This window comes from Loxodonta africana, chromosome 16, assembly GCF_030014295.1.
Source record: "Loxodonta africana isolate mLoxAfr1 chromosome 16, mLoxAfr1.hap2, whole genome shotgun sequence".
Classification (NCBI taxonomy): domain Eukaryota; kingdom Metazoa; phylum Chordata; class Mammalia; order Proboscidea; family Elephantidae; genus Loxodonta; species Loxodonta africana.
Genome location: NC_087357.1, coordinates 32,827,142 through 32,851,099, shown reverse-complemented (window position 1 = coordinate 32,851,099; position 23,958 = coordinate 32,827,142). Strand labels below are relative to the sequence as shown.

At 53.4% G+C, this 23,958-nt stretch overlaps 1 protein-coding gene across 1 annotated transcript; it reads right to left on the bottom strand.

Moving 5' to 3' along the window:
* Window positions 1–335: 335 nt before the first annotated feature.
* Window positions 336–1,842, bottom strand: LBX1 (ladybird homeobox 1). The gene is made up of 2 exons (XM_010589055.3): window positions 1,518–1,842; window positions 336–856 (listed from the first exon to the last, which is right to left on the bottom strand). The coding sequence occupies exons 1-2, from the start codon at window positions 1,840–1,842 to the stop codon at window positions 336–338; spliced, it is 846 nt and encodes a 281-aa protein (XP_010587357.2).
* Between the last annotated feature and the right edge of the window lie 22,116 nt (window positions 1,843–23,958).

Sequence of the window (23,958 nt, the reverse complement as noted above, 5' to 3'; positions counted from 1 at the left end):
AATATCCGAGGTTTTAAAAAATAAAAAAGAAATCAGGCTGCGGTGGGAGCAACCCGCTCTCTAGGTTTAAATATTTGTACAGAAGCCATACAGAATTGCACGGCGAGGGCTCCCGGTTCAGCGGAGGCCGTGCGCGACGGCCGGCGGGGCTGGCCAGCCCGGGTTTATTGCTTCGAGAGGGAAGAGGCGGCTGCCGGGAGCCAAGTCCGGGCCGGGAACAGGGGAGGAGGCGGGAGGTGCAGAGGGGGTCCCAGCTCCCCTCGGCGGTCCGGTCCGGGAGGCGGCGGGCTTGCAGGCGCTAGGGGCCCGGGGCGGCGAAAGATCCTGGACGCTGCTCAGTCGTCCACGTCGATCTCTTCGTCTTCCTCGTCCTCTGAGCAGTCCTGGCTGCTGGCCGGCTGGTCCGTTAGCGGGGAGGCGGGCGAGAGCTGCAGGGGCCCGGCGCCCGGGGCCTGCGGGACGCCTGGCGGGAGCGCGGGAGAGCCGGGCCTCGACTTTGCCCTGCCACAGCCGCCGCCGCCGCCGCCCGCAGCCTCCGAGTTCTGCTCAAGTTCGGCCAGCGCCACGATGTCCATCTGCCCGCTGGGGCCTAGTTTCTTGGCTGACTCCACGTCGGCCTTCATCTCCTCCAGGTCCCGCTTGAGCTTGGCGCGCCGATTCTGGAACCAGGTGATGACCTGAGCATTGGTGAGGCCCAGCTGCTGCGCGATTTGGTCGCGGTCGGCGGGGGATAGGTACTTCTGGTAGAGGAAGCGCTTTTCCAACTCGTAGATCTGGTGGTTGGTGAAGGCCGTGCGCGACTTCCGTCGCTTTTTGGGAGTCTGTCGCTGCCCAAAGATGGTCATCCCGTCGCGGCCTGCGAGGAAACTATAGTATAGACTTTGGCAGGGAACAGGAGACCCCACCCGGTTCTGGTCGCATAGCTCCCCCCGCATCTTATCCCACCCAGGCCCATCCGGCCTGCTGTCCCCCAGTCCCCTCTCATCAGCCACCTGGGCTAGGGCAAGCCTCGCCTCAGCAACCCTCCCTTCTGCGCCTCTAGTTTACCGGACATTCCTAGGAAAAATTGCTTTAGCCTCTGTCCCCTACCTAAGTTGTTTTGAAAGATACGAGGTAGCTAAGAGTGGGAGAGAGGCTGACAGGAACGCCGGGCTGCGGTGTGAACCCTGGTTCTCCACCCCTTCCCAATAACCCCGACTCTGCCCTACCCAGGAGGTCCCAGCAAAAGGCTCCCGATTCCCCACCCCATGGGCAGGGCTGGGAGCACCCTGGCCACTGGGAGCCGGAGGGCGCTGGGCAAAACACACCGACTGCGCGAGAGCTTGGGTTCCCTCCACCACTTCCCGGGTCACTCCTAGACTCTAGCCTACCCAAAGGTCCCTATGAAATAGGGTTTGGGTCCTGTACCACTCATCCCCACTCCCAGCAGCAGCGGCTCGGGCTGGAGGGCCCTGGCAGCCGGCGCTGGAGGAGGTAGGCAGGGCGCGGGCGCAGGGGAACCGAGTGACGGCGCCTACCTTCGGCTGCCTGCAGGACGCTGACCTCCAGCCCTTTAAAGGTCTTGCTGGCGAGCTCTTCCAGAGCGCACAGCGGCGAGGTCTGAGAGAGCAGCGCGCGGCCCGCCAGGGGCAAGCCGCCCGGCGCGTGCTTGTCCGCAGCGGCCAGCAGGTGCGCCGCCCCGCACAGCGAGTAACTTCGCCGCACAGACGGCTTGTTGAGGATGTCCTCAATGCTGAACGGCGTCAGCGGCTTGTTGGAGTTGGCCGGGGGCGGCAGGTGGTCCAGCGGGCTGCGCCGCCGCTCCTCCCCCGGCGCCGCCTTGCCGTCCTCCTTGGAAGTCATCTCAGCCTCTTGCAGGGGCCCGGCCGCGGCGGCTCGGGCCGCGGGGACCCAGCCCGCGGGCTGCTCGGGCGCCGGGAGGCGCGGGCCGGCGGGCTGGCGGGCGGGCACGGCAGGCGGGAGGGCGGGCAGGAGGCCGGGCCGGGCAGGGCGCAGGCGGACCACGGGCCTGACTAGAGCGGCGGCAGAGGCAAGCAGAGCCGCTCCAGGCCCTGGGAGGAGGGCGCTGACCAGGGCGCCGCCGCCGCCGCGAGGGCTTCCAGCAATCCGAGGCCGGAGCCGGGTCGCGCCGCGCGGGGCTCCAGTTTCGCCAATCCCGGTGCTATTTAAAGGTGTCAGGTGGCTCCGCGGCGGCTCCTGGCCCCGGGTCCTGGCGGCGGCAGTTGGAAGAGCCGAGGCAAGGGCGCCGATCCCGGACTGCGAGGGGAGGCGGAGAAACGGGGCAATTGACTATTGCTAACAAGTTAGCCTTGATCGAGGAGTAATCAATTATCTGCAGTGGCGGGCACTTCTCTCGCTCTCTTTCTCTCTCCTTTCTCCCTGTCTTTCTCTTCTTTCTCTCTCCTCCTCCCTCTCACCCTCCCTCTCTCTTCTCTCTCCTCTGCTCCCCCCGTCTCTTTCCTTCTCTCCCTCTCCCTCTCCCTCTCTTTCACTCTCTGTCTGTCCAATGCAGGCGGCTCTAAGTTAGGAAGCTCATTAATTAGCGGGCCGGGGGTAGGAGGAGCCGGTTGGAATTAGCCTGCCTAATGCGCCTGTCAGTCCCGGCGCCGCGCTGCGCTCGGCCCGAGCTGTTTGTAAATTACATTAGCTGCGCCTTTATTGCACCCGAACCTCCGGCGACTGCAAAGCTGCCGCCCCCACCCCAAACTGCGAGCCGCGCTCCGGGCGCACCCGCCTCCCGCCGGCCTGACAGCGATGGCAGCGCCGGCCCCGGAGCTCCCTGGCTCTCCAATCCAGGATCTGGAGCCCCAGAAGGGTGGCGGGAGCTCCAACCCCGGAGTGACGCGTTAGCCGCCTGGGCCAGGTAAGACCAGGAGCTACGGTGGGCCCCGCAGCCGCGCAGCACGGGACTTTTCGGAGCTGAGACCAAGGACCGAGCGCCCCTGTCCTCGGACCCGCTGGTCCCTCTTCTCCGGCCCTGGGCCCCGCCTGGGAGAGGGACTCGTCTGCACCCTTCCCCCATCCCTTTGGCCCGCGGGAGGTCCGAGCGGGTTCGGCAGCCCTGGGTGGGGCGACACGGGACGGAGTGACGGGGACTCCAGGCCTGGGAGAGGAGGCCAGTCCGAGGGCACAGCCTTTCCCTAGCCGAGAGGCGGAGGGGGAAGTTCCCGGTAGCTCTGGGCTCCTTTCCCCCTGGCCTGAGCCCTAAGCGGCAGCCCTACCTCTTCCGGCAATCCCGCACACTCTTTCCTCCGGCCACGGCTCTCGGGCCGGCTGGGGCCACCGCTCGCCCGATGACAGGTGTCCGACGGGCAGCGGGGCAGGGTACTGGGGCTCCCGGGGCGGCTTGGGGCCTCCCGGCTGCACTCTACCCGGCCCCGGCCGGGGCCCCGCTGCCGGCCCCGCCCAGCCAAACGCCGGACTGGAGTGAAGCGCCCGGCCGACTCCAGCTGTTCCGGATGCGGGGCGGGGGCCTGGAGGGGCCGGGCCACCGCTGGGGTTTCGCTCTCAGGAACCCGCAGGGAGGCCCGCTGGAGTCAGGTTGGCGAACTGGGGACTTCATGGCCCGAATTCTGTTTATACCAGGCTTGCATTTTGTGTGCATCGGTATTTGAAGGTGTTCATGAAGGGCTTTTTTTTTTTTTTTTAATATGTGCATTTCTGTGTCGTTCTCCATGTGTATCTTCGTGTAAACGTATGTGAGCCTATGAGTATTTAGGGTTGTTTGAATCCCTACCTGTGTCTTTCATTTCCCTGAAGCACTCCAGCGGGGCTCTGCCACTAGGCCCTCTTTGGCTTTCCGGTCTGGTTTTCGGGGGCCGCTGGACCTGCCCGCCTGATTTTCCATTTTTGCCCTTGGAGATCAGAGAGGAGGGAAGGCGGCTGGAACCAAGGGAGGAAGAGCCACTCCCCTGCCCCCCAGGGCAAACACACCGCCCCGGCCCCCCCAGCCCAGGCAGCCTGGCCCTTTCCCCGGCTTTGTTCGTAAACTCGCGGGAAGGGAGAGCACTGGGCGTCCCGCTTGGACAGGAGAAGGACCCGAAGCAGCCAGAGAGAAGGGCTCTGGGCCCAGCCTCGAGGTTGGGATGAAAAGAATAGGTCCCCTAGGGCTTCCTGCCCCCCACGTGTGCCCCGGGAGATAGGCGAGCTGAGCTGGGCAGCGACAGTGGGCAGGTCTTTTCTGCCTCTGCACCTCAGAGGTCGGCTTCTTTCTTTATCTCCACGTTTAGTTATTTATTTGGAATCCTAGCCCAGTGGCTCTCGGGAGTCAAAGGGACGATGTGGGGAGACAGAATTCTTGTTTGGGAGCTCAGCGCCAGCCCCAGGCCTGCTTGAGGGCGTTGGGAGAGCTCTGTACACCCTCCCCTTTTTTTTTACCGGCACTTGCCGGAGTGGGTAGGTGCTCAGGGGGCAGAAATGGTGAGGGTGGGGGATCTCAGCTGCAGACGCCTCCCTAGGGCAGCTCTGTCTCTGATGCATTCTTGCTGCCCTGGGAGCCACAGGATGATGCACAGCCTAGCAATGGAGAAGTCAGAGTACAAGGCCAGTGGAGAGGGACCAGAGGGAGGGGATGCCACGGAGCTGGACCCTGCTGCCTGGAAGCTCTGGCCCCTCTCCCCTCATTTCCTGCCCTCAAAATCCCCACCTTAACTTGTGGCTGGCTGCCGTTTCCTGCCATAACCCCAAACCCCTTGACCTTGCACCTCAGGCAAGCCACAACCCCTTAGCTATCAGCTGAGGTCCCACCAGATCAGGAAACCAGTATTCTTGGGCTCCTATCCTTAGAAAGAAAGAGGCCCTTCTCATACCCCTGTAAATCTTTTTGTCTGCTTTGGTCTCTGAACTGCCCCACAGGACCTGCTTTTAAGGAAAAGCCAAGCCCCTGCTGTTGCCCATACCCCTAGCCCTCAAAACCCCCCATGTCAGGGTCACAGTGAGGCGGCCGGGAAAGAGAAGGTTGCAGATATTGAGAGCAGAGTCAGGATCATAGAATTCCTTGCTGGGGCCCTGCTCCACTGGAACTTTAGTCTTTGGCCACACGTGTCAAAGTGGAGAAGATATTCGCATACCTGCCCTGAGAGAGAGGCAAACCCAGCTGGGCTGCGGGACGGTGGACAGGTCCTACTGTATTGGCTCTTTCACCATGGTCACCAAACCTCCTGTTTCTGCCTGCCCTGTACTTGCTGCGCACTTCCCTGCCCCCCGCCCCCCCCCCCATGTTTTGCTGTTTTGGCCAATTGGTCTGCTCTCTGGGCCAAATCCTCTGAGCAGGCTGCACAACTGGGGGCCAGAGCATGTAGTGACACCTGCCGTTTTGTTATTTTGGGTCTAAAAGCCACCTTCATCTCCTCCTAGGTCATCTTTGAAAGCAGCCCAACTGCCCCACCTACCTTTTCTCACCCCTTCGATTTTCACTCAGCTGACTCCAGTGTGTGGGCAGCTGGTAGGCTGGTATCGTTTAGATTCCTGGGAGCCCAAATCCTCTCGCATTCTGCACCCTGCATGCAAGCAATGGGTTGTGTTTTGGATTCATGGGTTTGACTTTATCCCCCAATACTGAGAGATTATTGAGGGCAGGGGCCTCAATCTGGGAATTCCATTTGCCCTGACCTGCGCGGGCCTGGGGCACTGGGTGTCTGCTCCATATTGGTTGACCTAACCTCCATCAAGCAAATGGGATATAAACAATTGTGTGATGGAGGGCAACGGCTTGGTCTTGGAACGTCCCTTCTCAGAGGAAGAGTTTTGGAGATTCCAAGAAGCTGAGTGGGGAGTGACTCGGGGACAGTGGGGTGGAGAATGCTGTGGAAGGAACCCTGTTAGTCACCATCAGGGCTCTAACCATTTTGCCACATCCCACCCCTGGGACCCCAATGCAGGGGCAAAGAACACACCCTGTGGTGCCCCTACCTCAGCCAGCTGGGCCAGCGTCGTCTTGCCTGGAGCTATAAGCAGCTGGTCCCTGGAGTCTGCTCTGCAGGGGGAAAGCCTGACTTCAGAATCATGTCCACACTGAATCCTGAGCCTGGAAGTTTTTCCCACTGCCTATCTATCCCCAGCCCAGGCTTATTCCATCTCCAGTGGAAGGGGAAGGAATTAGTCTACCAAAAATCCACTTTTCCCCCAGTTTAGGGAGTATTCCAGACAAAGGGAGGGAAAGCATTGCCTGAATTGCCAGGATAAGGGGACCCTGTACAGCCAAGCAAAACTCCTTAGTTGCTCCTTTGCACAAGAGAATAATTTGTGTAAATGCTCACAGGCTCCATCAGATTCAGTCTGGGTTGTTTTGTAGCCCCCATTCACTTCCAGATTATTCAGGCAAACACCAGCATTGGCTCTCAGGCCAGAGCTTCCCTTAAAGAAAAGGACCTGACACACCTTTCAACTAATGAACTTTCTGACCTCCCCCCGCCCCCACCAATCTAGATCATTTTGTCCCACAGGAACCTGTTCCTCTGACATGCCACATGGATTTGGGGAGCTTCCTACTATCTGGAGGTAGACTCTAATAGCTGTCCGCTTGGTTTTTACATTCTGCCCTGGGCCACTGCAGTAACAGCAATAGCCATGACAATAAATACCATAAGCCCTTACCATGTGCCTGGCTCCAGGCTAAGAGTTTTAATGCCATATTTCATTTCTTATTCACAGCTCTGAGAGGCAGCTACTGCAGTTACCTCTATTTTACATATAAGGAAATAAGGCACAGAGAGGTTATGTAACCTGTCCACAATCACACAGCCTGTTTTGGAGTAGTCAGGATTTGAAGTCTCTGCTCTTAATCTCTAAACCATGGGGTTCTTAACTGGAAGCCCCCAAGGGTTCTTTGAATGGGCCTCAGGGGTTCTGCAGATCCCAGAAATTGTGTGTAAATTTTTGTGTGTGAGCTCAGGTGGGCACATTTTTCTGGGGGGAATTATTATGAAACTCATTGGGTTCTCAAAGAGACTGGGGATCCAGAAAATGTTAAAGCCAGAAGCAGACCAATGAGGGGGAAGCGGCCCACCACCCAGACTGGGGAGCAGGGAGCTAGGTGCTCCAAAATTCTGCCAGGGCTCAAGTCTGCTTCAGGACCTGCCCTGCTGTCTCTGGCCAGGCCCAGCTCACAGGACCTCTGCTGGAAAGGGGAGGGGGGGAGGGAGAAGGGTCTGTGGCTAGGGCACCACTTTGGAGAGCACTCCCCCTGCTTCTCTCCTTCTCACTTCTTTTGTGAACTGAACCCCGTCTGGTGACAGAGAGGCCATACCACATGTACTAGCTTCCTCCTGGACATTCATTTCTGCATGGGGAGCTAGAACTCAAGGAAGTCTAGAGGGTACTCGGGTGGTCTGGGGGCATAGGCAGAGACCACAGAAACAGGTACAGATGTTACGAGACAAGCTTCCAGAAAGTGCTCAAGATTCAGAGGACCACACTCTGCAGCCTCCAGAACAGCCTCTCTTTTGGTCCTAAGCCCCTCATCCTGGGGTTGGAATGGCTTCCATTTGTCCCTTCTCCTGGCATTCTTGTTCTGTCTTTAGTGCTCAGTTGCAAACTTACCTCTTTGGAGAAGACTTCTCTGCTTTGTTCAGCTCTCCTGTGCTCCTTAGCACACCCCTCCTGGAGTCACTGTCACACTGGTTAGTCTGTCTTTCTCCTCTCTCTTCACCTGGGTGTGAACTTGGTGAGGAAGGACCAGAATCTCCTCTCCATGCCTCTATGCCAACCTGGCATACACCCAGGTCTCCCCAAGTATTTGTTAAATGAATAAACTAAATGAGTAAATAAGAGACAGAGAGCCAAGCAGTGACCTCAGCCTGCACCCCAGGGAAAGGGCCAGGGATGTAGGGGTGGGGAGAGTGGGAGGGTAGGTGCATTGTCTCTGCCAGCTTTGTACAGGTGTGTGTGGAACTCCTGCCACTCACATCCCCAACACACACAGAAGGGCACAGAGATGTCATTCCTTAATGCTCTTTGGCCATTTGAGGGGGGAGAGGTGGCTCCTGGGTTCTGGACAGAAGATGGGCAGGGGGGTGGAGCAGGCAGAAGTGGCAGGAAACAGTAATGCAGGGGTCTATGAAGATGGTAAAGGAACCCGAGTGGGAGGAGTCTGGTTCTCACCCCAGTGGAGGTAGCATTTGAGTTGAACCTTGAAACACCAGGAGTATTTGGGTAGGTGCAGAAGCAGGGACCACTCTCCAGGCAAGCAGAATAGCCAAGCAGGAAGCCCAAGGTGCCTACATAAGGGGGAACCAGTGAGCTCTATACCTCCTCCCTCTGTTGCCTGAGCTGTGGCTGCTAAGAATGGCACAGCCTTAGTCCCCTGTACCCTTCTGGCAGGTCTGCAGCCTGGGGAGGGACCGGGGCTGGTGGGGTCTTGTGGTGGCTGTTTGGTGCTGTGGGAACGAGTTGGGAAGAGGCTAAACCCCCTTGCTCCTCCAGAGTCTACAATGGGAGTTTCTTCTCCTTACCCCCGCCCCTGGAGCTCCAAGACCTGCCCCTCTCCCACTTTCCCACTAACCCAGCCGGCCCAGGCACTCCGGGGTCTGAAGTCTAATGATAGTCAGCGCCCTCCATTCACAGAGGTCTCCCCGCTTGCGGGAGGAAGCAGACAGCCTTGGTGGGTAGCGGGACCTGAACTAGGCCACGTGGATAATAGACCCGGTGACCTAAGCAAGAGAGGCGCGAACACGCAGGAGGTGGACAGTCCGGCTAGATCCGCTCCGGAAAGGCCTGAGTCAGGCTCCTCGTAATAAACTGCGCGTGAATAATTCAGCAGCCGCGCGGGGGCTCATTGCATTATCCCGCGCCACCTCTCTGGTCCCCACCGAGAGGGGTAGGGGCATAGCACACTAGAGGAGGAGGGCCGGCTAGAAAGACCCCTCCCTGCTGGTTTCCCAATTCTGTCTCGGCGGAGTCTCACGAGTCTCGCGGGGCCCCCATTCCCTCTGTACCCACCAGTTGGAGGGGCTGCCGGCTGGGCAGTGCCATTCCAGCTAAGACGCCCCGGTGCCCCAAGACCCCCGGCAAGCGAAAACAGGCTGCAGGACGCAGGCCGGAAAAGGGGGCACAGGGTCTAGCCGGCTGGAATCCAGGCAGCCGCAGTCCCCAAACGCTCTGCAGAGAAGGTGGGCGGCGTGTCTCGGGCCTGCTCTGGCTCAGCCCGGATTCCCTGCAGGGGCTTCGTCCGGGCCGGGATTTTCCTTGCAATCGAAGTGAGGCGCCCATTAAGCCGGAGAACCCTCCACCCACTCTGACCCCGTAGGTTCTCGGGTCTCTGACCCCACCTCTCTCGGATCCAGTCCAGGCCGCTCCAGCAGCCCCGGAGCCAGCCCCGCACTTGCCCGGGCGCAGGCAGGGAGCTCTGGCCTTCTCCGGGCTGGGCGTGGGAGGAAGGCTTTGTGTGTGGCGTCCGCAGCCTTATTTCGTTTGGGCGGACCAGCTCCTCTTGGCTTTTGGCTCTTCCCACTTGTCTTTGGGTTCCTGATCTTGAGGGATCACACTCATCCCATCTCACTCCGTTTCCAGCTGCCCCCTCCTTTCCCCACGCAGCCTCCCTCCTCCCACGTGGTGAGTCTTAGGTTTAGACCCTCGCACCTGCCCGCTCGCCCTCTGGGGGCCGGCACCAACTGGGCTGCCAGCCAGGTTTTCACACAGCCAGACCCCGAAGCCCCGCGGGAGGCTGTTCCCGCCTCTGGGGTACACCTCCCCGCCCCCCAGTCTCTGGGAATCTTCCTCCTTCTTCCCTATCCTCCTCCTCAAGGTAAGCATTTTTCTCTTTTATTTGCATCTCAACTAGTTCCCGGTGGGTGAGGGGCGGCCGCAGCCCCTGGCTTGTGGGGAGGCCCAGGCCTACTCCACCTCTCCCGAAGTCTTCGCTGGAGGCTGCGCTCGCGGCCAAATCTCGGGCGGCGGCTCTGCGTCTCCGCAGAGTCGGTGAGGTGGGCTGCTGGCGCCTTGACCTCAGAGGGCTGCACCGCCGATTGACCGTCCGGTCCTGGGTAAGCCTCCTCACCTCTCTGAGCCTTGACCCTGACAAAAGGCAGGGGGTTTAGGGAGGATGAAGGGAGACTAAAGCCTTTTCATTCGTTTTGGAAAGGAGTAGCCTGCGTTGGGGTCTGAGGGGGAGGTGAGATTTGCGAGAACTAGGTCTGAAATGTCCACTCATTTTAGCAAATGTTTCGGAAGTACCTAGTAGCTGCTTTTTCTTATTTTTATTTATTTATTTTACAGCTGATGGGGTGCCACACTAGAAACCTTCTTTCCAACCCTCACTACAGGTCAATTTTACCGCAGGCAAAATTCAAATCCAGACGCGGTTTGGGGCTGCTCTTGGGATTAAGCCATGCAGCCTCGCCTAGGACAGGTGAATGGAGCCCTGGAAGGCCGGCGATGACCTGAGCGGGGGGGGGGGGGGGGGGTGGGCTGAATCTCCAGGAGCTCCTATAGGGTCTCTGTGAGTCACAATCCACTCGACAGCAACGTTTTTTTTTTTTTTTTCCTTGCGTGTGAGTGTGTGTGTGTTGGAAAAGCTTTGAAATTCTTATTTTCAGGTAAACGATTTTGGCGGCTCCCAGAGAAGGACGGAAGGAAGACCCAAGGAGGGACTGCCGGCATGTTCTGGAAGGGGAGGGGGGAGAGGTGAAGGCAACTTTCCCCGGAGCTCCCCCGGAGGTGGTGGCGGCGGGGCCAAGGTAAAGAGAAGCCATCGCTCCCCAGTCTTTGATTCTGTCCGTTCACTCCCGAGTCTGTCCTGACCACTTCTCTGGCAGTCTTGGACCGAGGGTAAAAAGGAATGTGGGGAAGCAGGTGCACTCCTTGCTGGGGTGCACAGGGTTGGCCCGGACGGTCTCCCCACTCTTGGTCTCCAGGGCTGCCTGTCTGAGATGGGATCCTCATAACTGTAGAGGTGAGAGGACTGGCTGTGGGGCAGCAGAGGTGGGCAGACTGGCAGCCCAAGGGGGCGGGGTGGCCTGGGAACCGTAGTTGGGCCGGAAGGGCTTAAATTCCGACCCCCGGGCGACCCCTTCCTGAGTCCCGGCTGAAAGGTCTCCTGGTGGCAGCCCCGACAGGCCACGATTCCCTCAGCCACAAGTCCTATTACGCTGTATTTATGTTTCGCTTTATTGTTTTTTTTTTCTTATTATTGTCTCACTCTGGGGGAGGCAAAGGATATAATATATTCATCTTTATTATACCAAATCTGTGTGAAGCATTTAATAAAACGCTGTTTCCACACAGCCAGGGATATTAGTGTGAGCTGTTCTTAAGTTAATGCTCCCGTGCTGAGGGCGCCTCCGCCACGGCGCCTGCTGCTGGCGGGTAGGGGGAAGCGCAGGCCCGGCCGCCGCCGCCCCGCCCCGCCTTGCGCTCTCGCTCTCAGTCCCCGTCTCTCTTGCTCTTCTCAGACCCCGCGCCCATCCTAGCGAGTCTCTCAGACACCCTCCGGCCACACGCTGGGAGGGGCTCAGAAAAGCCGGGTTCAGTCCCATCCGCATCTCTAACCGCTCTGAGCCTCGATTTGCACCTATAAAAACTGGAGGAGAATCATGTGTCGGCTTCCCCACAAGGCTCCTGGGGCTGAAAAGACTTTATAAACTGGAAAGAAAAAAGTGAGGATTTGTCGAGACAGGGTCCACGAAGGCCAGAGAGAAACAGGGAGGCCTCAGAAGTGGTTCCAGGCAACATAGACCAAGTGGGACCCCAGCCCAGGTGGAGGGGAGAAGTACAGCCTCAGTTTGAGTAGAGCCCAGAGGGTCTGGGCATGCCTGGGCCTCACCCCTAGCCGATGAAAATGACTGAAGTTCAACTGAACCCTGGTAAGGACCTTGACCTGTCACGGTGGGCCTTCCCATAGTTCTCACATAGGTAGGAAAGCAGCTTTTGTAGTCCCATTTTGCAGCTAGCAAACTGAGGCTCGGGAAGGTCAAATGGCTTGTTTAAGGTGACCCACCTAGGAAATAACAGAGCAAATTACACAGTCTTGGAACTTCATATCCTTTTCCTCTGTTGACTTCCATTCTACTGCCGCAGTATCTGGGTGGGCATGGGGCAGTGGATAGATATCAAGACTGAATTAATCTAAGCAGGGAAGTTGGGCTCCCCTTCATCCCTCCCCCAGCACTCCTGCTCCCTGTCTCCCTATCACCTAGAGTTTTCCACAGCCTGTAAGCTTTATCATCTGTCCCCCACCACCTTTTCCCCTACACACAAACAAGTACCTGGGGATGCCCACAGGAAGGAGAAACAGTCACATAACTTTCCATAGCCACTGCCCTATGTCTTTAGGGTCCACTGTCTGGGTTCTTTTAGAGCCCAGATCTGGGCACATCAGTCTTAGGCTGTTTGTACCAGGCCAGGCAGGAGGAGTTGTATGGGAGAGGAGAGGATTGAAGTTAGTAGGTGAGTCCCCCCTGGTTACCACTGTTCCATAATTCTCAGCCCCTCCTTTCAGTCCATCCTCGGGAGTAGAGGCTGTACCAGGTCACCTTACCTCCTGAAGGCTGCAGGTAGGAGCTTCTTCAAAAGCTTAGTGTACTGAGAGATATGATGCTTCCCACCCAGGGCTGGTTCTGGTGGAGGGCAGGACTAACCCTATGGCAGGGCTGGGACTAAGTGAGGCAAGTGAGGTGCCTAGGGTGAAAAATTTAAGGAGGCACTCTCTGGGTTGTGTACAAACCCTTAAATTTTGTGCCTGAGGCATCTCGCTTGCCTCACCTTAGTCCCAGCTCTGTGTGTGGTCTCAGGGGTGGAATCAGATCCAGGGAATTGCTGAATGGGGACAGAGAGGTTGTTTTCAACTCATCCTTGGGAATGGCTTTCTGACAGGTAAAAATGCAAACAGTGGAATGAGCTGCCTTGTGGGGAAGTGAACCTTTTCCCAACAGGAGCCATACGCAAGCAGAACCTCCTGAGAAGGACAATAATCAGTCTTACCTTCATCACCATCATCTTCATCATTTTACTGTCACTTACGTTGTGCCAAGCACTGTGCTAAGAGCTTTGCCCACATTATCTCATGCAATGTATATAAATGTGTTTCTGCTGAGGATGGGATATCAGAGCGTCTGACCTTTTGGGTCCTTTCCAGCCCTGGGAGCCTATTGTTGCATAAGACACAGGGCACTTCTGTGGATTTTGGTTGGTTCATTGTGTTATAGTTATTATTTATCAACCTGACTCATGATTTTTACTAATGATTAAGCTCTTTGAGGTCAGAGAAGTGTCTAATCTCATTTTTTTTTTTTTTTTTTTTTTACTGTTCCCCCAACCCTGTTCCAGGACTGGCCCAGGACTAGGCACATAGCAGGTATTTAGTAAATGTGTACTGAACAAACATACAAGGAAACCCATGTCAAAAAGCTATCTGCCTACCTGGCCATCTACTTTCCAGACCGAGGCCAGCTGAGCCATTAAGGAGGCCATCAGGGGAGCCTGACCAACTCTGTAGTCATTGTCCCCGTTGTCCCACAGCTGAGCTGAACTCAGGCGGCACTTATGAAGCCTCCCCCGACATCGTGTGCCCAGCCCTATGCTAGTTTGTGGGTTCTGCCTGTGCAGAAGGAGCTCAAGTCTCATACTGGACAAGCCCTATGAGAAGCCATTCAAGTAGGAGAGGAGGCTTCTGGGAGAGCAGAGCAGGGAGAGCCCTTGTAGCCAAAGAAATCTGGCTGACAGAGCTGGGACTAGAGCTAGGGTAGGATTGAGTGGTTGGAAGGAAGAAACAGAATATTCCAGGTTGGAGGGGGGTATGAAGCAAGAACAAAGAGACAAAGGCAGGAATGCTTACTATAGTTTTGGGGGGCAGGTGGGCCTGCCTGGCTGGAGCTAGAACTCAGAACCCAAGATGAGCATCCCAAACCCAGCCTTGTCCAAAGTTATCCCCTTAGTTGGTATAAGATATTACCTTGGGGACTCTGAACTCAAGGTACATGAGTTTATTGGGTAACGAGATGGACTCTTCTAATTGGCTTGGCCCAGAAAACCCAAGGCCTGGCCCCAGCCCAGAGCCAGTCCAGGCCCACCTGGAGCCTGCCCCCCAGGACTGGCATGAGCAGCTGTCCTGGGTCTCCCCAAATTAGAGCCTGAATTCTGGCATCATTTGCAGCTCAGGCACCCTGAGCTGGGGCAGGAGTCCTCCACCAACATTCCACCTCCCTCATTCTCCCTTCTACCCTCTAATACAGGTGGAGATTGTACACTGGCCCCAGCCTGGCCCAGCCCTACCGAGCCCAGCTGGGCCGGGCCGCCGGAGGGTGGAGCCGTGTGCCTGTGGTGGTGCCAACTGAGCCAGTGTGTATGCGTTGCTGCAACGGCCTGTCATGGAGCAGAAGCCTGCCAAGGAGCCGGAGTGCTGTGCTGCGTGGAGAGTGTCAGGGGTGGTATTGTCAGCGCACAAATGCTCAACTTTATGTACTTTTAACTAGAGGTGTAACAGATGGCCCCGTTTCTGTCCAAGCCAGGGAGACTGGTGCCCATTCCGGCTGCAGCCAATCAATCCCGCCACTCTGGGGGAAGCTACAAGCTGGGCTGGGAGGCCTGGAGCCAGCAATCGCACAAGGCTGTCTGCTCAGGCTGGCCCGGCACTGCCTTCGCCAGCCGTTCAGCCATGGGCCTGGGGAGGCAGGAGGGCAGGCAAGCGGCAGCCATGCCCAGCAGCCGGGTCAGAAGTCTGTCTGGAAGGGAGAGCCTGGATCAACCTGTCAGTTCCCAAATGGCCGATGAAGACAGAATCAGGTCCCCAATCCACCCCACTGTTGTCTTCATTCTCGCATGGTCTACTCTCGGTACCTAACCCCTAAATCTCCAGCCTTGAGATGATCCAAATCTATAATCCTACAGTGTGGAGACCAGACATTGCTTGGACCTGGGGGTGGATGGTGGTGCTTTTGGGAGAAGTAGTCATAGGACAGTGAAAGGCCGTTGGTGAACAAATGCCCAACACAGAGAAGAAGAGAAAACAACAGGATCCAGGGACCTGACAGCTGGAAGAAACTGTTAATTTACTCATACTCATAGAGTCAGTCAACAAACACTTAGTGAACAACTATTGTGGGCCAAGTCCCTTGTTAATTACTGGGGACGCAATGGTGATTAGGACATAATTGCTGTCCTTAGACTTTCTCAGGGGGTGACAGACAACTGCACAGGTAATTGAAATAGATAGGGCTCATAAATCTCCAAAAGGATTGTGGGAGCACAGAGCAGGAGCATTTAACCCTGCCGGGAAGACCCAGGGGTTGGCCTCTGAGCTGGGTTTTATAAGATGAGTAGGAGTTTTCTCTGGTGGTGAAGGCACAGAGGAGTATCCAGGGGAGAAGAAACAGCATGCATAAACACATAGTAAGAAAGAGACTGATGAGTCTGAAAAAAACATAAATGACTAGAGTTTGAGGTATGGGAGGAGAACTAAAGGGGATGAGGCTGCACAGAAGAGGGGCCAGGCCTGGAGGCAATGCCGTGGGATGTGCAGCAGGCTGGCTGCCTGACCCAGCTGGTCTCTTCCCTCAGTACCTCTCCAGCGAACTGGGGACAGTCACCCCACTATCCTTCATCCTGGGGCCAGAGGGAATAAGGCAAGTAAGAGGCAGGGTCTGGCAACATGTGGACAAGGCCAGAACTCAGGGAGGGAGGCACTGCAGCATCAGTCTTCCAGAGTGATCCTAGTCCTGGCCTTCCTTCTTTCCTGCTTTGAGAGACAGGGGAGGAACCAGAGGGCTAACTCTTCCCCAACTCCATACCCTGTAGTTTTCTGAGTCTTTTATAAACAGCCTTCCCATAGGTTCCTAGAGAGGACTTGGAATCTCATCTACTCATTCACTCATCAAATATCCAAATATCAGCTGTGTTCAAGGCCCAGGTGGCATACTAGGTAGACAAACCATTGTTCTGGACCCAAGGGGAAGACAGGGGTCTGGACAGGGCTCCTTCCATTTGCAAGAAACAGAGGCTCACTTGAGTTATCACAAGCAAAAACAAGGCCTTTTGTATGGAAGCACATGATTTGGCCCTGGAACTGGGCCCAGAAAGTATGCAGGAATGGAGGCAGCTCTGGGGACCAGCTTCTCTCTCATGGTAAGGTGGAGGGGCACCTCCCAGCATCTCTTTTCTCTGTGTCTCTCTTCTCGTTAATATTAATGAAATTAATAGTAATAATAATGTTGATAATAAGAGAAGGAACAATAGGTAACTAGTGCTGAGCACTTACTAACTGCCAGATGCATCAGTTTTCATGCTTATCTCAATTAATCCTCATAAGAACACTGTGAGTTAGCTAGTATCGTTATCTGCATTTTACATATGAGAACACTGAGGCTGAAGGAAGTTAGGTAACCTGCCCCAGGTTCAAGCCAGGAAGTGGAACAGTCAGTATTTTCACTCAGGTCTGTTGCCAGAGCCCCAGCTCTGAACCGCTTCTGACCCCCATGTGGCACTGAGAGCTTCCTGGGTTTTCTCATAATTTCTCATAACCGTGACTTGCATTTGACCAGCCGGCCTTTCAGAGTCTCTCTCTACATCACCTCCGCTAACTGCTCTACTCTCTCAGTATTTCATCGTTCAAATTCCCAGGAGAGGAACTTGGATTGGCCCAGCTCATCTTTTAATGCCAGGCCACATTGTAAGCAGCTGCCCAGCCAAAGAACTGTCTGGGAGTAGGGCAGTTTCTTAGAGAAGGGGTTGTGCGCAGCCAGTGATCAACAACTTCGATGGAGCCAATTGTAGAAATAATGCTAAGGAGGACATGCAAAGTGCTATAAGGAAGGGGCAAGAAAAGAATGAAGGGAGACTTTATGGAGGGTATTTTGTGGTTTGGGCCTTGAACTAAGGATAGGATTTGGGGAGCAGAGTTGGAGAAAAGGAATTCCTGGAGGAGGGAACAGTGTGAACCAAGGCACAAGACTGGGATAACATGAGTCATGTTCAAGGACCAATGAATGAGTAGTTCAACTTATTAGGAGAGTGAGGGCATGGGGGGTGGGGTAGTGGGCAAGAGAGTGAAAGGTAGGGCTTGAATGCCAACAAATTTGAACCTAATTCAATGGGAGCCACCGAGGGTCTTTGAGCAGGAAAGGGTTATGATCAGACAAGTGTTTTAGGTAGGATAACCATATGCCCAGGACAGTTCTGGTTTATGCCTATTTTCTCATTCTAATTATTATTAAAAGAGCCTTCTTTCACTCTCTAAAGCGTCCTGGTTTGGATATTAAATTATATAGTCATTCTAGTTTTAGGGGGAATGAGCTATTGCTATGTTGGGATTAATGTGAGTGGGGCAGGATGTTCACAGATGAAGATATTGTAAGATTCCAAGAAAGGAAGGCCAGAATCAGGGCGAGCAAAGAGGATAGAACACAGAGGGGTATAGGCAAGAGACAAGGCTACTGTAGAATTGACCAAACCTGGTGACTGAATGGATTGAATAGTTAAGAGTTCAGCTGCTAACCAAAAGGTGGGCAGCTCAAATCCATCAGCTGCTTCTTGGAAACCCTGTGGGGCAGTTCTACTCTGTTCTGTATGGTTGCTACAAGTCAGAATAGATTCAGTGGTTTAACAGGCATGTTTGTTTGTTTTTCGGTTTGGTGATTGAATAGACCTGGGGGGAAAAAGGAGAGGGTTTAGACCAAATGACTCCTAGGTGTTAAGCTTGATTGAAAGGATGGTAGAAGTCTGAAGGCAGGGCTTGTTAGGGATGTGATGTGGCGATAATGAGGTTTTTGTGGTCACAGTGAATATGAGGTGCTCTTGGGACATCCACTTGGAGATGCTCAGTTGGAAATTTCAGACTGAACCTCAGAAGAAGTGTTAGAACTGTAGTGGTTGGTTAGGGATTCTTCCAAAGAGATGGTTAGTTGAAGCTAAGTGACTGGTGAGTCTGACAGAGAGAGAGGGCAGACCAAGATAACACCGGGACCTGAATCCTGGAGATCCCTGTATTTAGGAAGTTGGAGGAGAGAGAAGAGTCAGAGGACACTGAAAAGGAGTAGTTTAAAAGTTAGGAGGAAAACAAGGAGAGTGAGTGCCCTAGAGACCATGAAAGCTTTTTAGGGAGGGAATTGATGCAAATCCTGCAGAGCCATCAGGAAGGAGGACAGAGTAAGTGGCCAGTAGGTTTGGTGATGCAGAGGTTACAGGTGACTGCTGTAAGAGACTGTAGCGTGGTGAGTAAAGAGTGAATGACAAAGAGCTAGAGGTGGTTAGGATCATTTCTCTTTTAAGATTTGTCTAGGAGAAAGAGGTAAGAGCTGGGACCTCAAAAGGAGGAGGGAGAGCCAAGATGGACAAGAAGTAGAAGATGATTGATGGAGAAAGTTCTGGAAAGATGCAGGAGAGATTGGGTCCTTGATATGCAGAAGGAACTCTTTTTCTTCAAAGAGAGGAGTAAAGGGTGGGTGATGATCCAGGGAAATTCTGTGGTGGCCTGATGGGTTTGGGGACAGACCAGACAGAGAGGGGAAAATTCAATGAATGGGACCCATATTCTTCATCAAGCTAGAGGGCAGTCCTGTGAAGGAGATGAGCAGGGAGCTGAAGGCTTGCATAGAAAGTTTGCAAGAGTTGTGGAAATTGTAATGGTAGTCAATCATAGGTGAAGGAAAGTTTATCCCACACACCAGTGAGAAATGAGTTGAGGTAGCATGAATGGGCTGTTTTTTTCACCTGTTCCAGTGTGTCTGTCCGTGCATGGGAGCCAGACAAGGGGATGGTGGTGTGCTTAGGGCTGGGAATTGCCAAGGCAGGATGGCAGGAAGCACATGTTTCAAGTGGCTGATGTGGGTCCAGGCTAGGGAGGAAGGAAGTGAAGGCAGAGGTGAGTAATGGACTGGGAAAAAGGTGGAGGCTTAAAGGACTAGAGAACAAACCAGCGGGAATGAACGAGGTGAGAGGATCGGAGATTGGGGTCAAAGAAGAGAATTTCAGATACTGAAATTCTGGAGTTTCCAGGGATGAGGAGTCATCATGCCAATTAGTGGCTGGAGAGAAATGAAAGATATCGCCCAGCATGGCTGGACTCAAGACTGTTAGGTCCTCAGCAACCCCATGCTGGGGACTGAGGAGGCAGAGTGTGGGTGGGTGGGAGTTAAGCTGCTCTCAGCATCCCCAACGACTCTCAGGTTTGAATCTTTTTTTTTTTTTTTTTTAATTATACAACTGGTACACATTCCTTATTTTTAAAAAATCAGACAGTTCAGAAAATGAATTAAAATAAAGATTGCTATAATCCCGCCCTTCAGAAATTACCAATAATAACATGTTGATGGATATTTCCCAGGCTGTGTTGTATATATACTTTGTTAAAAACAAAAATAGGGCTTGCATTTTATATATATATATATATATATATATATATAATGGTTTTTTAAATGAACTTTCAATTTTTGAATAATTTTAGATTTATAGAAAAGTTGCAATGATAGCACATAGAGTTTCCATGTACTCCTTGCCCAGTTTCTTCTAATGTAAACCTCTTACATCTCCGTAGTACCTTTGCCAAAACTAGCCAGCCCTGCTACATTGCTATTAGCTAAACTCTAGACTTTTTGCAGATTTCACCAGTTTTTCCACTCTACCTTTTTCTATTCCAGGATCCAATCCAGGCAACCATGTTGCATTTAGTATACATACTGTTTTGCAACCTGCTTTTTAAAACTCTACATTATGTTGTGAACACCTTTTGATGATGCTAAACATTCTTCCACACCATCATCTTAACGGCTGCATGGTATTCTGTGGATGATTGCACCGTTGCCAATCCCCACTGAGGGATTCTTAAGTTGTTTCCAATTTTTCATTATTATAAACCACGCTGGGATGAACCCCTTGAAGCTAAATCGTCTAGACCATCCCTGGTTATTTCCTTAGGATGGATTCCTAAACATGGCATTGCTGGGGCAAAAGAGATACACCTTGTGTCCAACTGCCTGCCTGGAAGGTTGTACCAGCTTGCCCTTACACCAGCATCACTTGAGGTTTTTTTTTTTTTTAAAGTGAATGGTGAGGAGGGATGTGGGTGCCGGAGTCTTTCAGTGTCAGACCCTCCTTCTCTACTTCCATCTCCTCTCTAGGCCTGAATGCAGCTAGCAGCTGGGGTGGGGTGGGATGTGGCCAGGCTATGGCCCCTGGGCTCTGGGGATACCTCTTCTGTGCTGGGAGCTAGGGAGGGGGCCGAGGTGGCTGCCTGGGCTTTGTTCTGTAACCAAGAGTTGAGCTGGCCTGGTGGGAAGGAATGAGGGGAGGCTGTAAGGGGAGAGGGAGCCTCCTCTCCCCCCATGAAAGCTGAGAGGCAGGAGGGCAGCTCCGTGAACCAGCCGGGGGGCAGCAGACGGATTGGGAGAAACGTAACCTCCCCGAGACGCATGCTCCAGTTCAAGCAGGAGGCATTAAGGGTGAAATATCTCCCGAGCAACAATTCATCTCTAACTGGGAGGAGAGGGACTCGCTGACATTTAGCTGTGATCAGGGGCTGCACATGCCTGTCTCCAGAAGCCTAACAGGAGCGTGGCCACCTGTGTGTGCTTGAGTCTCTGTGTGTGTGTAAGACAGGGCGTGAGGGACCGTGTGTGAGTGGAGTGAAGCAGTGTGTGTACGGGTGATGTGGTATGTGAGAAACTACATGTGTAACGGTATGAGGGATATATGTGACTGTGGTGAGGCTGTGTGTGCACATGTGATAGTGTATGTGTGAGAGTCTGCATGTGACTGTGAGAAGGCTGTGTGTGTGTAAAAGTTAGGTCTATAATATGCTGTTGGAGCCCACGTGAGCCTGTATATGATTGTCTTAACTAGTGCTGCCGTAACAGAAATTCTACAAGTGGATGGCTTTAACAAACAGATGTTTATTCTCTCACAGTGTAGTAGGCTAGAAGTTCGAATTCAGGTTGCCAGCCCCAGGGGAAGGCTTTCTCTCTGTTTCGGCTCTGGAGGAAGGTCCTAGTTATCAATCTTCCCCTGGTCTAGGAGCATCTCCACACAGGGACCCCTGGGTCCAAAGGATGTGCTGTGCTCCCGGTGCTTCTTGCTTGGTGATAAGAGGTCCCCATGTCTCTCTGCTCATTTCTCTCTCTTATATCTCAAACGAGATTGGCTTATGACGCAACCTGATCTTGTAGATTGAGTCCTGCCTCATTAACATAACTGCCTCTAATCCCGCCTCATTAACGTCATAGAGGTAGGATTTACAACACATAGGAAAATCACATCAGATGAAAAAATGGTGGACAATCACGCGATACCAGGAACCACCACCTAGTCAAGTTGACACACGTGTTTTGGGAAACACAATTTAATCCGTAACAGTGATGTTGAATACATGTGGATGATTGTACAAATGTATGTGACAGTGAAATTGACTCCGATTTGAGTTTGAGACATTACAAGATTGGTCATGAGAAATAACCATTTAACCAGTTGCCATGGTGTTGATTCTGACTCAGGATGACACCAAGTGTGTCAGAGTAGAACTGTGCTCCACAGGGTTTCAGTGGCTGATTTTTTGGAAGTAGATGGCTAGGCCTTTCTTCTGAGGTGCTTCTGAGGGTAGATTCAAATCACCAACCTTTTGGTTAGCAGCTGAAAGCATTAACAGTTTGCCCTACCCAAGGACTCTTGGGGTATAAGAGAGAGAGGTGTGAAATTGACTCCCAGACAAGGCTAGATCTCAGGCTGCTGCTAGCCCATAAAGTGGCTTTGTGAGGATTAGAAGAAGGCAGCCCTTCCTCCATGAAGACACATCTCCAAGTGTGCTCTCATGGAGCTGTCTGGTACAGCTCACAATCCATATAACTAAAAGAGGAGCCCCTGGTGGACCCCCTGTTCTCTTTTCTCGTATTCTAATGGCGTTTTCCATCATGGGGAAATTATTATGATTTTAAGGTCTTTAACAGTTTTATGTACTGTTTAATAAGAAGTCCTGGTGGCACAATGGTTAAGCGCTTGGCTGCTTACTAAAATGTCGGTGGTTTGAACCCACCAGCCATTCTGCAGGAGAAAGATGTGGCAGTCTGCTTCCATAAATATTTACAGCCTTGGAAACTCTATGGGGCAGTTTTACTCTCTCCTATAGGGCCTCTGGAAACACTGGTGGCGTAGTGGTTAAGTGCTACGGCTGCAAACCAAAGGGTCGGCAGTTCGAATCCCCCAGGTGCTCCTTGGAAACTCTATGGGGCAGTTCTACTCTGTCCTGTAGGGTTGCTATGAGTCAGAATAGACTTGATGGCACTGGGTTTGGTTTTTCGGTTTTATAGGGCCTCTATGAGCTGGGATCGACTTGATGGCAATGGGTGTTTTTTTTTTATTCGTCTATTATCTCTCTCCCCTGCTAGACCATAAGCTCCATAGAGGCTAGGATCACTTGTCTAGGCCTGCCTTGTCGTTGTAACACCAGCATCCAGCCTAGTTCATGCGACAGAGTAGTTGTCCCATAAATACTTGTTGGATGACTAAATGGATGAATAAGACAGGGGCGCATGTGTTCCTGTGTGAGTGCATGTGCATCTAGGAGTGTGGACCTGGGCCAGAGTGTTTGTGTATCTGAGTGAGTGCCATCATCATTCCCAGAAGACCTCTCTTCTGTTTCCTAAGCCCTCACCCCCAAACAGGCTGGTGACAGGAGTGGCCTGGAGACAGGAAGATATATGCGGAGAAAGAGGCCAACTCCACCTCTGCATTGTGGTTGGGCAGCGATGGGGAAAGCAGAGGAATTAGACCTTGTTAGCTGGAGGGACAGCAGGGGCCAAACCCTTCCCCATCCCTGCAGACTCTCTCCTGCCTCACTTCCCAGGCCTGTTTGAGGCCCAAGAAGATTTCTGTGACACCCAGGTCTGGGTGGGGCCTGGCAGCTTTTCTCAGAGCTCCTGGTCAAATTTTTGAGGACTCAGGAGAAACCTCTGTCCATGCTGCCCAAGCCCTGGTACCAGGGCCAGCCCTTGACACATTGCCTGCCCCACCATTGGGTTCAGCCCAGCAATTCTGCTTGGTACCCATGTGACTTACTCAGGGAAATACAGGATTCCTTTGCTGAAGACAACTGAGTCACCAAAGCCATGCTAGCCCCATTCCCGAGACATGGCCCTAGGCCCTGAGAAGGAGAGGCCCATGGTTCTGTATTTTGAGGGAGGTGTGCATGGGGGGTAAAAAAAAAAAAGGGGGGGTAGAGAGGTGAAAAGTATCAAGTGGGAATTTGGCAGGGAGGCTGTTAGAAAAGCAGAAAGGGAATGAGCTCAGAAGGCATGAAAAAAACAAAAATCAAACCCGTTGCTGTCAAGTTGATTCCGACTCATAACCAACTTATAGGACAGAGTAGAACTGCCCCATAGGGTTTCCAAGGAGCAGATGGTGGATTCAAACTCCTCACCTTTTGGTTAGCAGCCCAGCTCTTGACCACTGCACCACCAGGGCTCCCGTTTACAGCCTGTTGTTGTTGTTAGGTGCCGTTGAGTCTGTTCCAACTCATAGCGACCCTATAGGACAGGGTAGAACTGCCCATAGGGTTTCCCAGGAGCGGTTAGAGGATTTGAACTGCCGACCTTTTGGTTATTAGCCGAGCTCTTAACCACTACGTCACCAGCCTAGGAAACCCTATAAAGCAGTTCTCTCTGTCCTGTAGGGTTGCTATGAGTTGACAATCAGCACGAGGGGACCTAACAACAACAACATACCTGCGATGTAATTCCATTGAGAATAAATTTTTCTTTGTTGTGTTGGTGAGACCATATCAGTAAGCTGTGTCTTAAACCTGATCACTTTTAAGGTATAAAAAACAGATTAGGCACAGGGACAAGCAAACACAAATGGGGAAGATAAAATGATGCCCCTTAAGATTGCCAAGGATCCAAGAAAAGCCAGGGCTGCAAACGCTGAAAGGCACACTGGCAGTCCAGTGGCCGAGCTCTTGGCTGCTAACTGAAAGGTCAGCAGTTTGAACCCACCAACTGTTCTGAATGAGAAAGATGTGGCAATCTCCTCCCATAGATTACAGCCTTG

Coding starts and splice junctions, on each gene's coding strand:
- LBX1 (XM_010589055.3), bottom strand. CDS start 1,842: ATGACTTCCAAGGAGGACGGCAAGGCGGCGCCGGGGGAGGAGCGGCGG. Junction 857..1,517: donor CGTCCTGCAGGCAGCCGAAG/GTAGGCGCCGTC, acceptor GTTTCCTCGCAG/GCCGCGACGGGATGACCATC.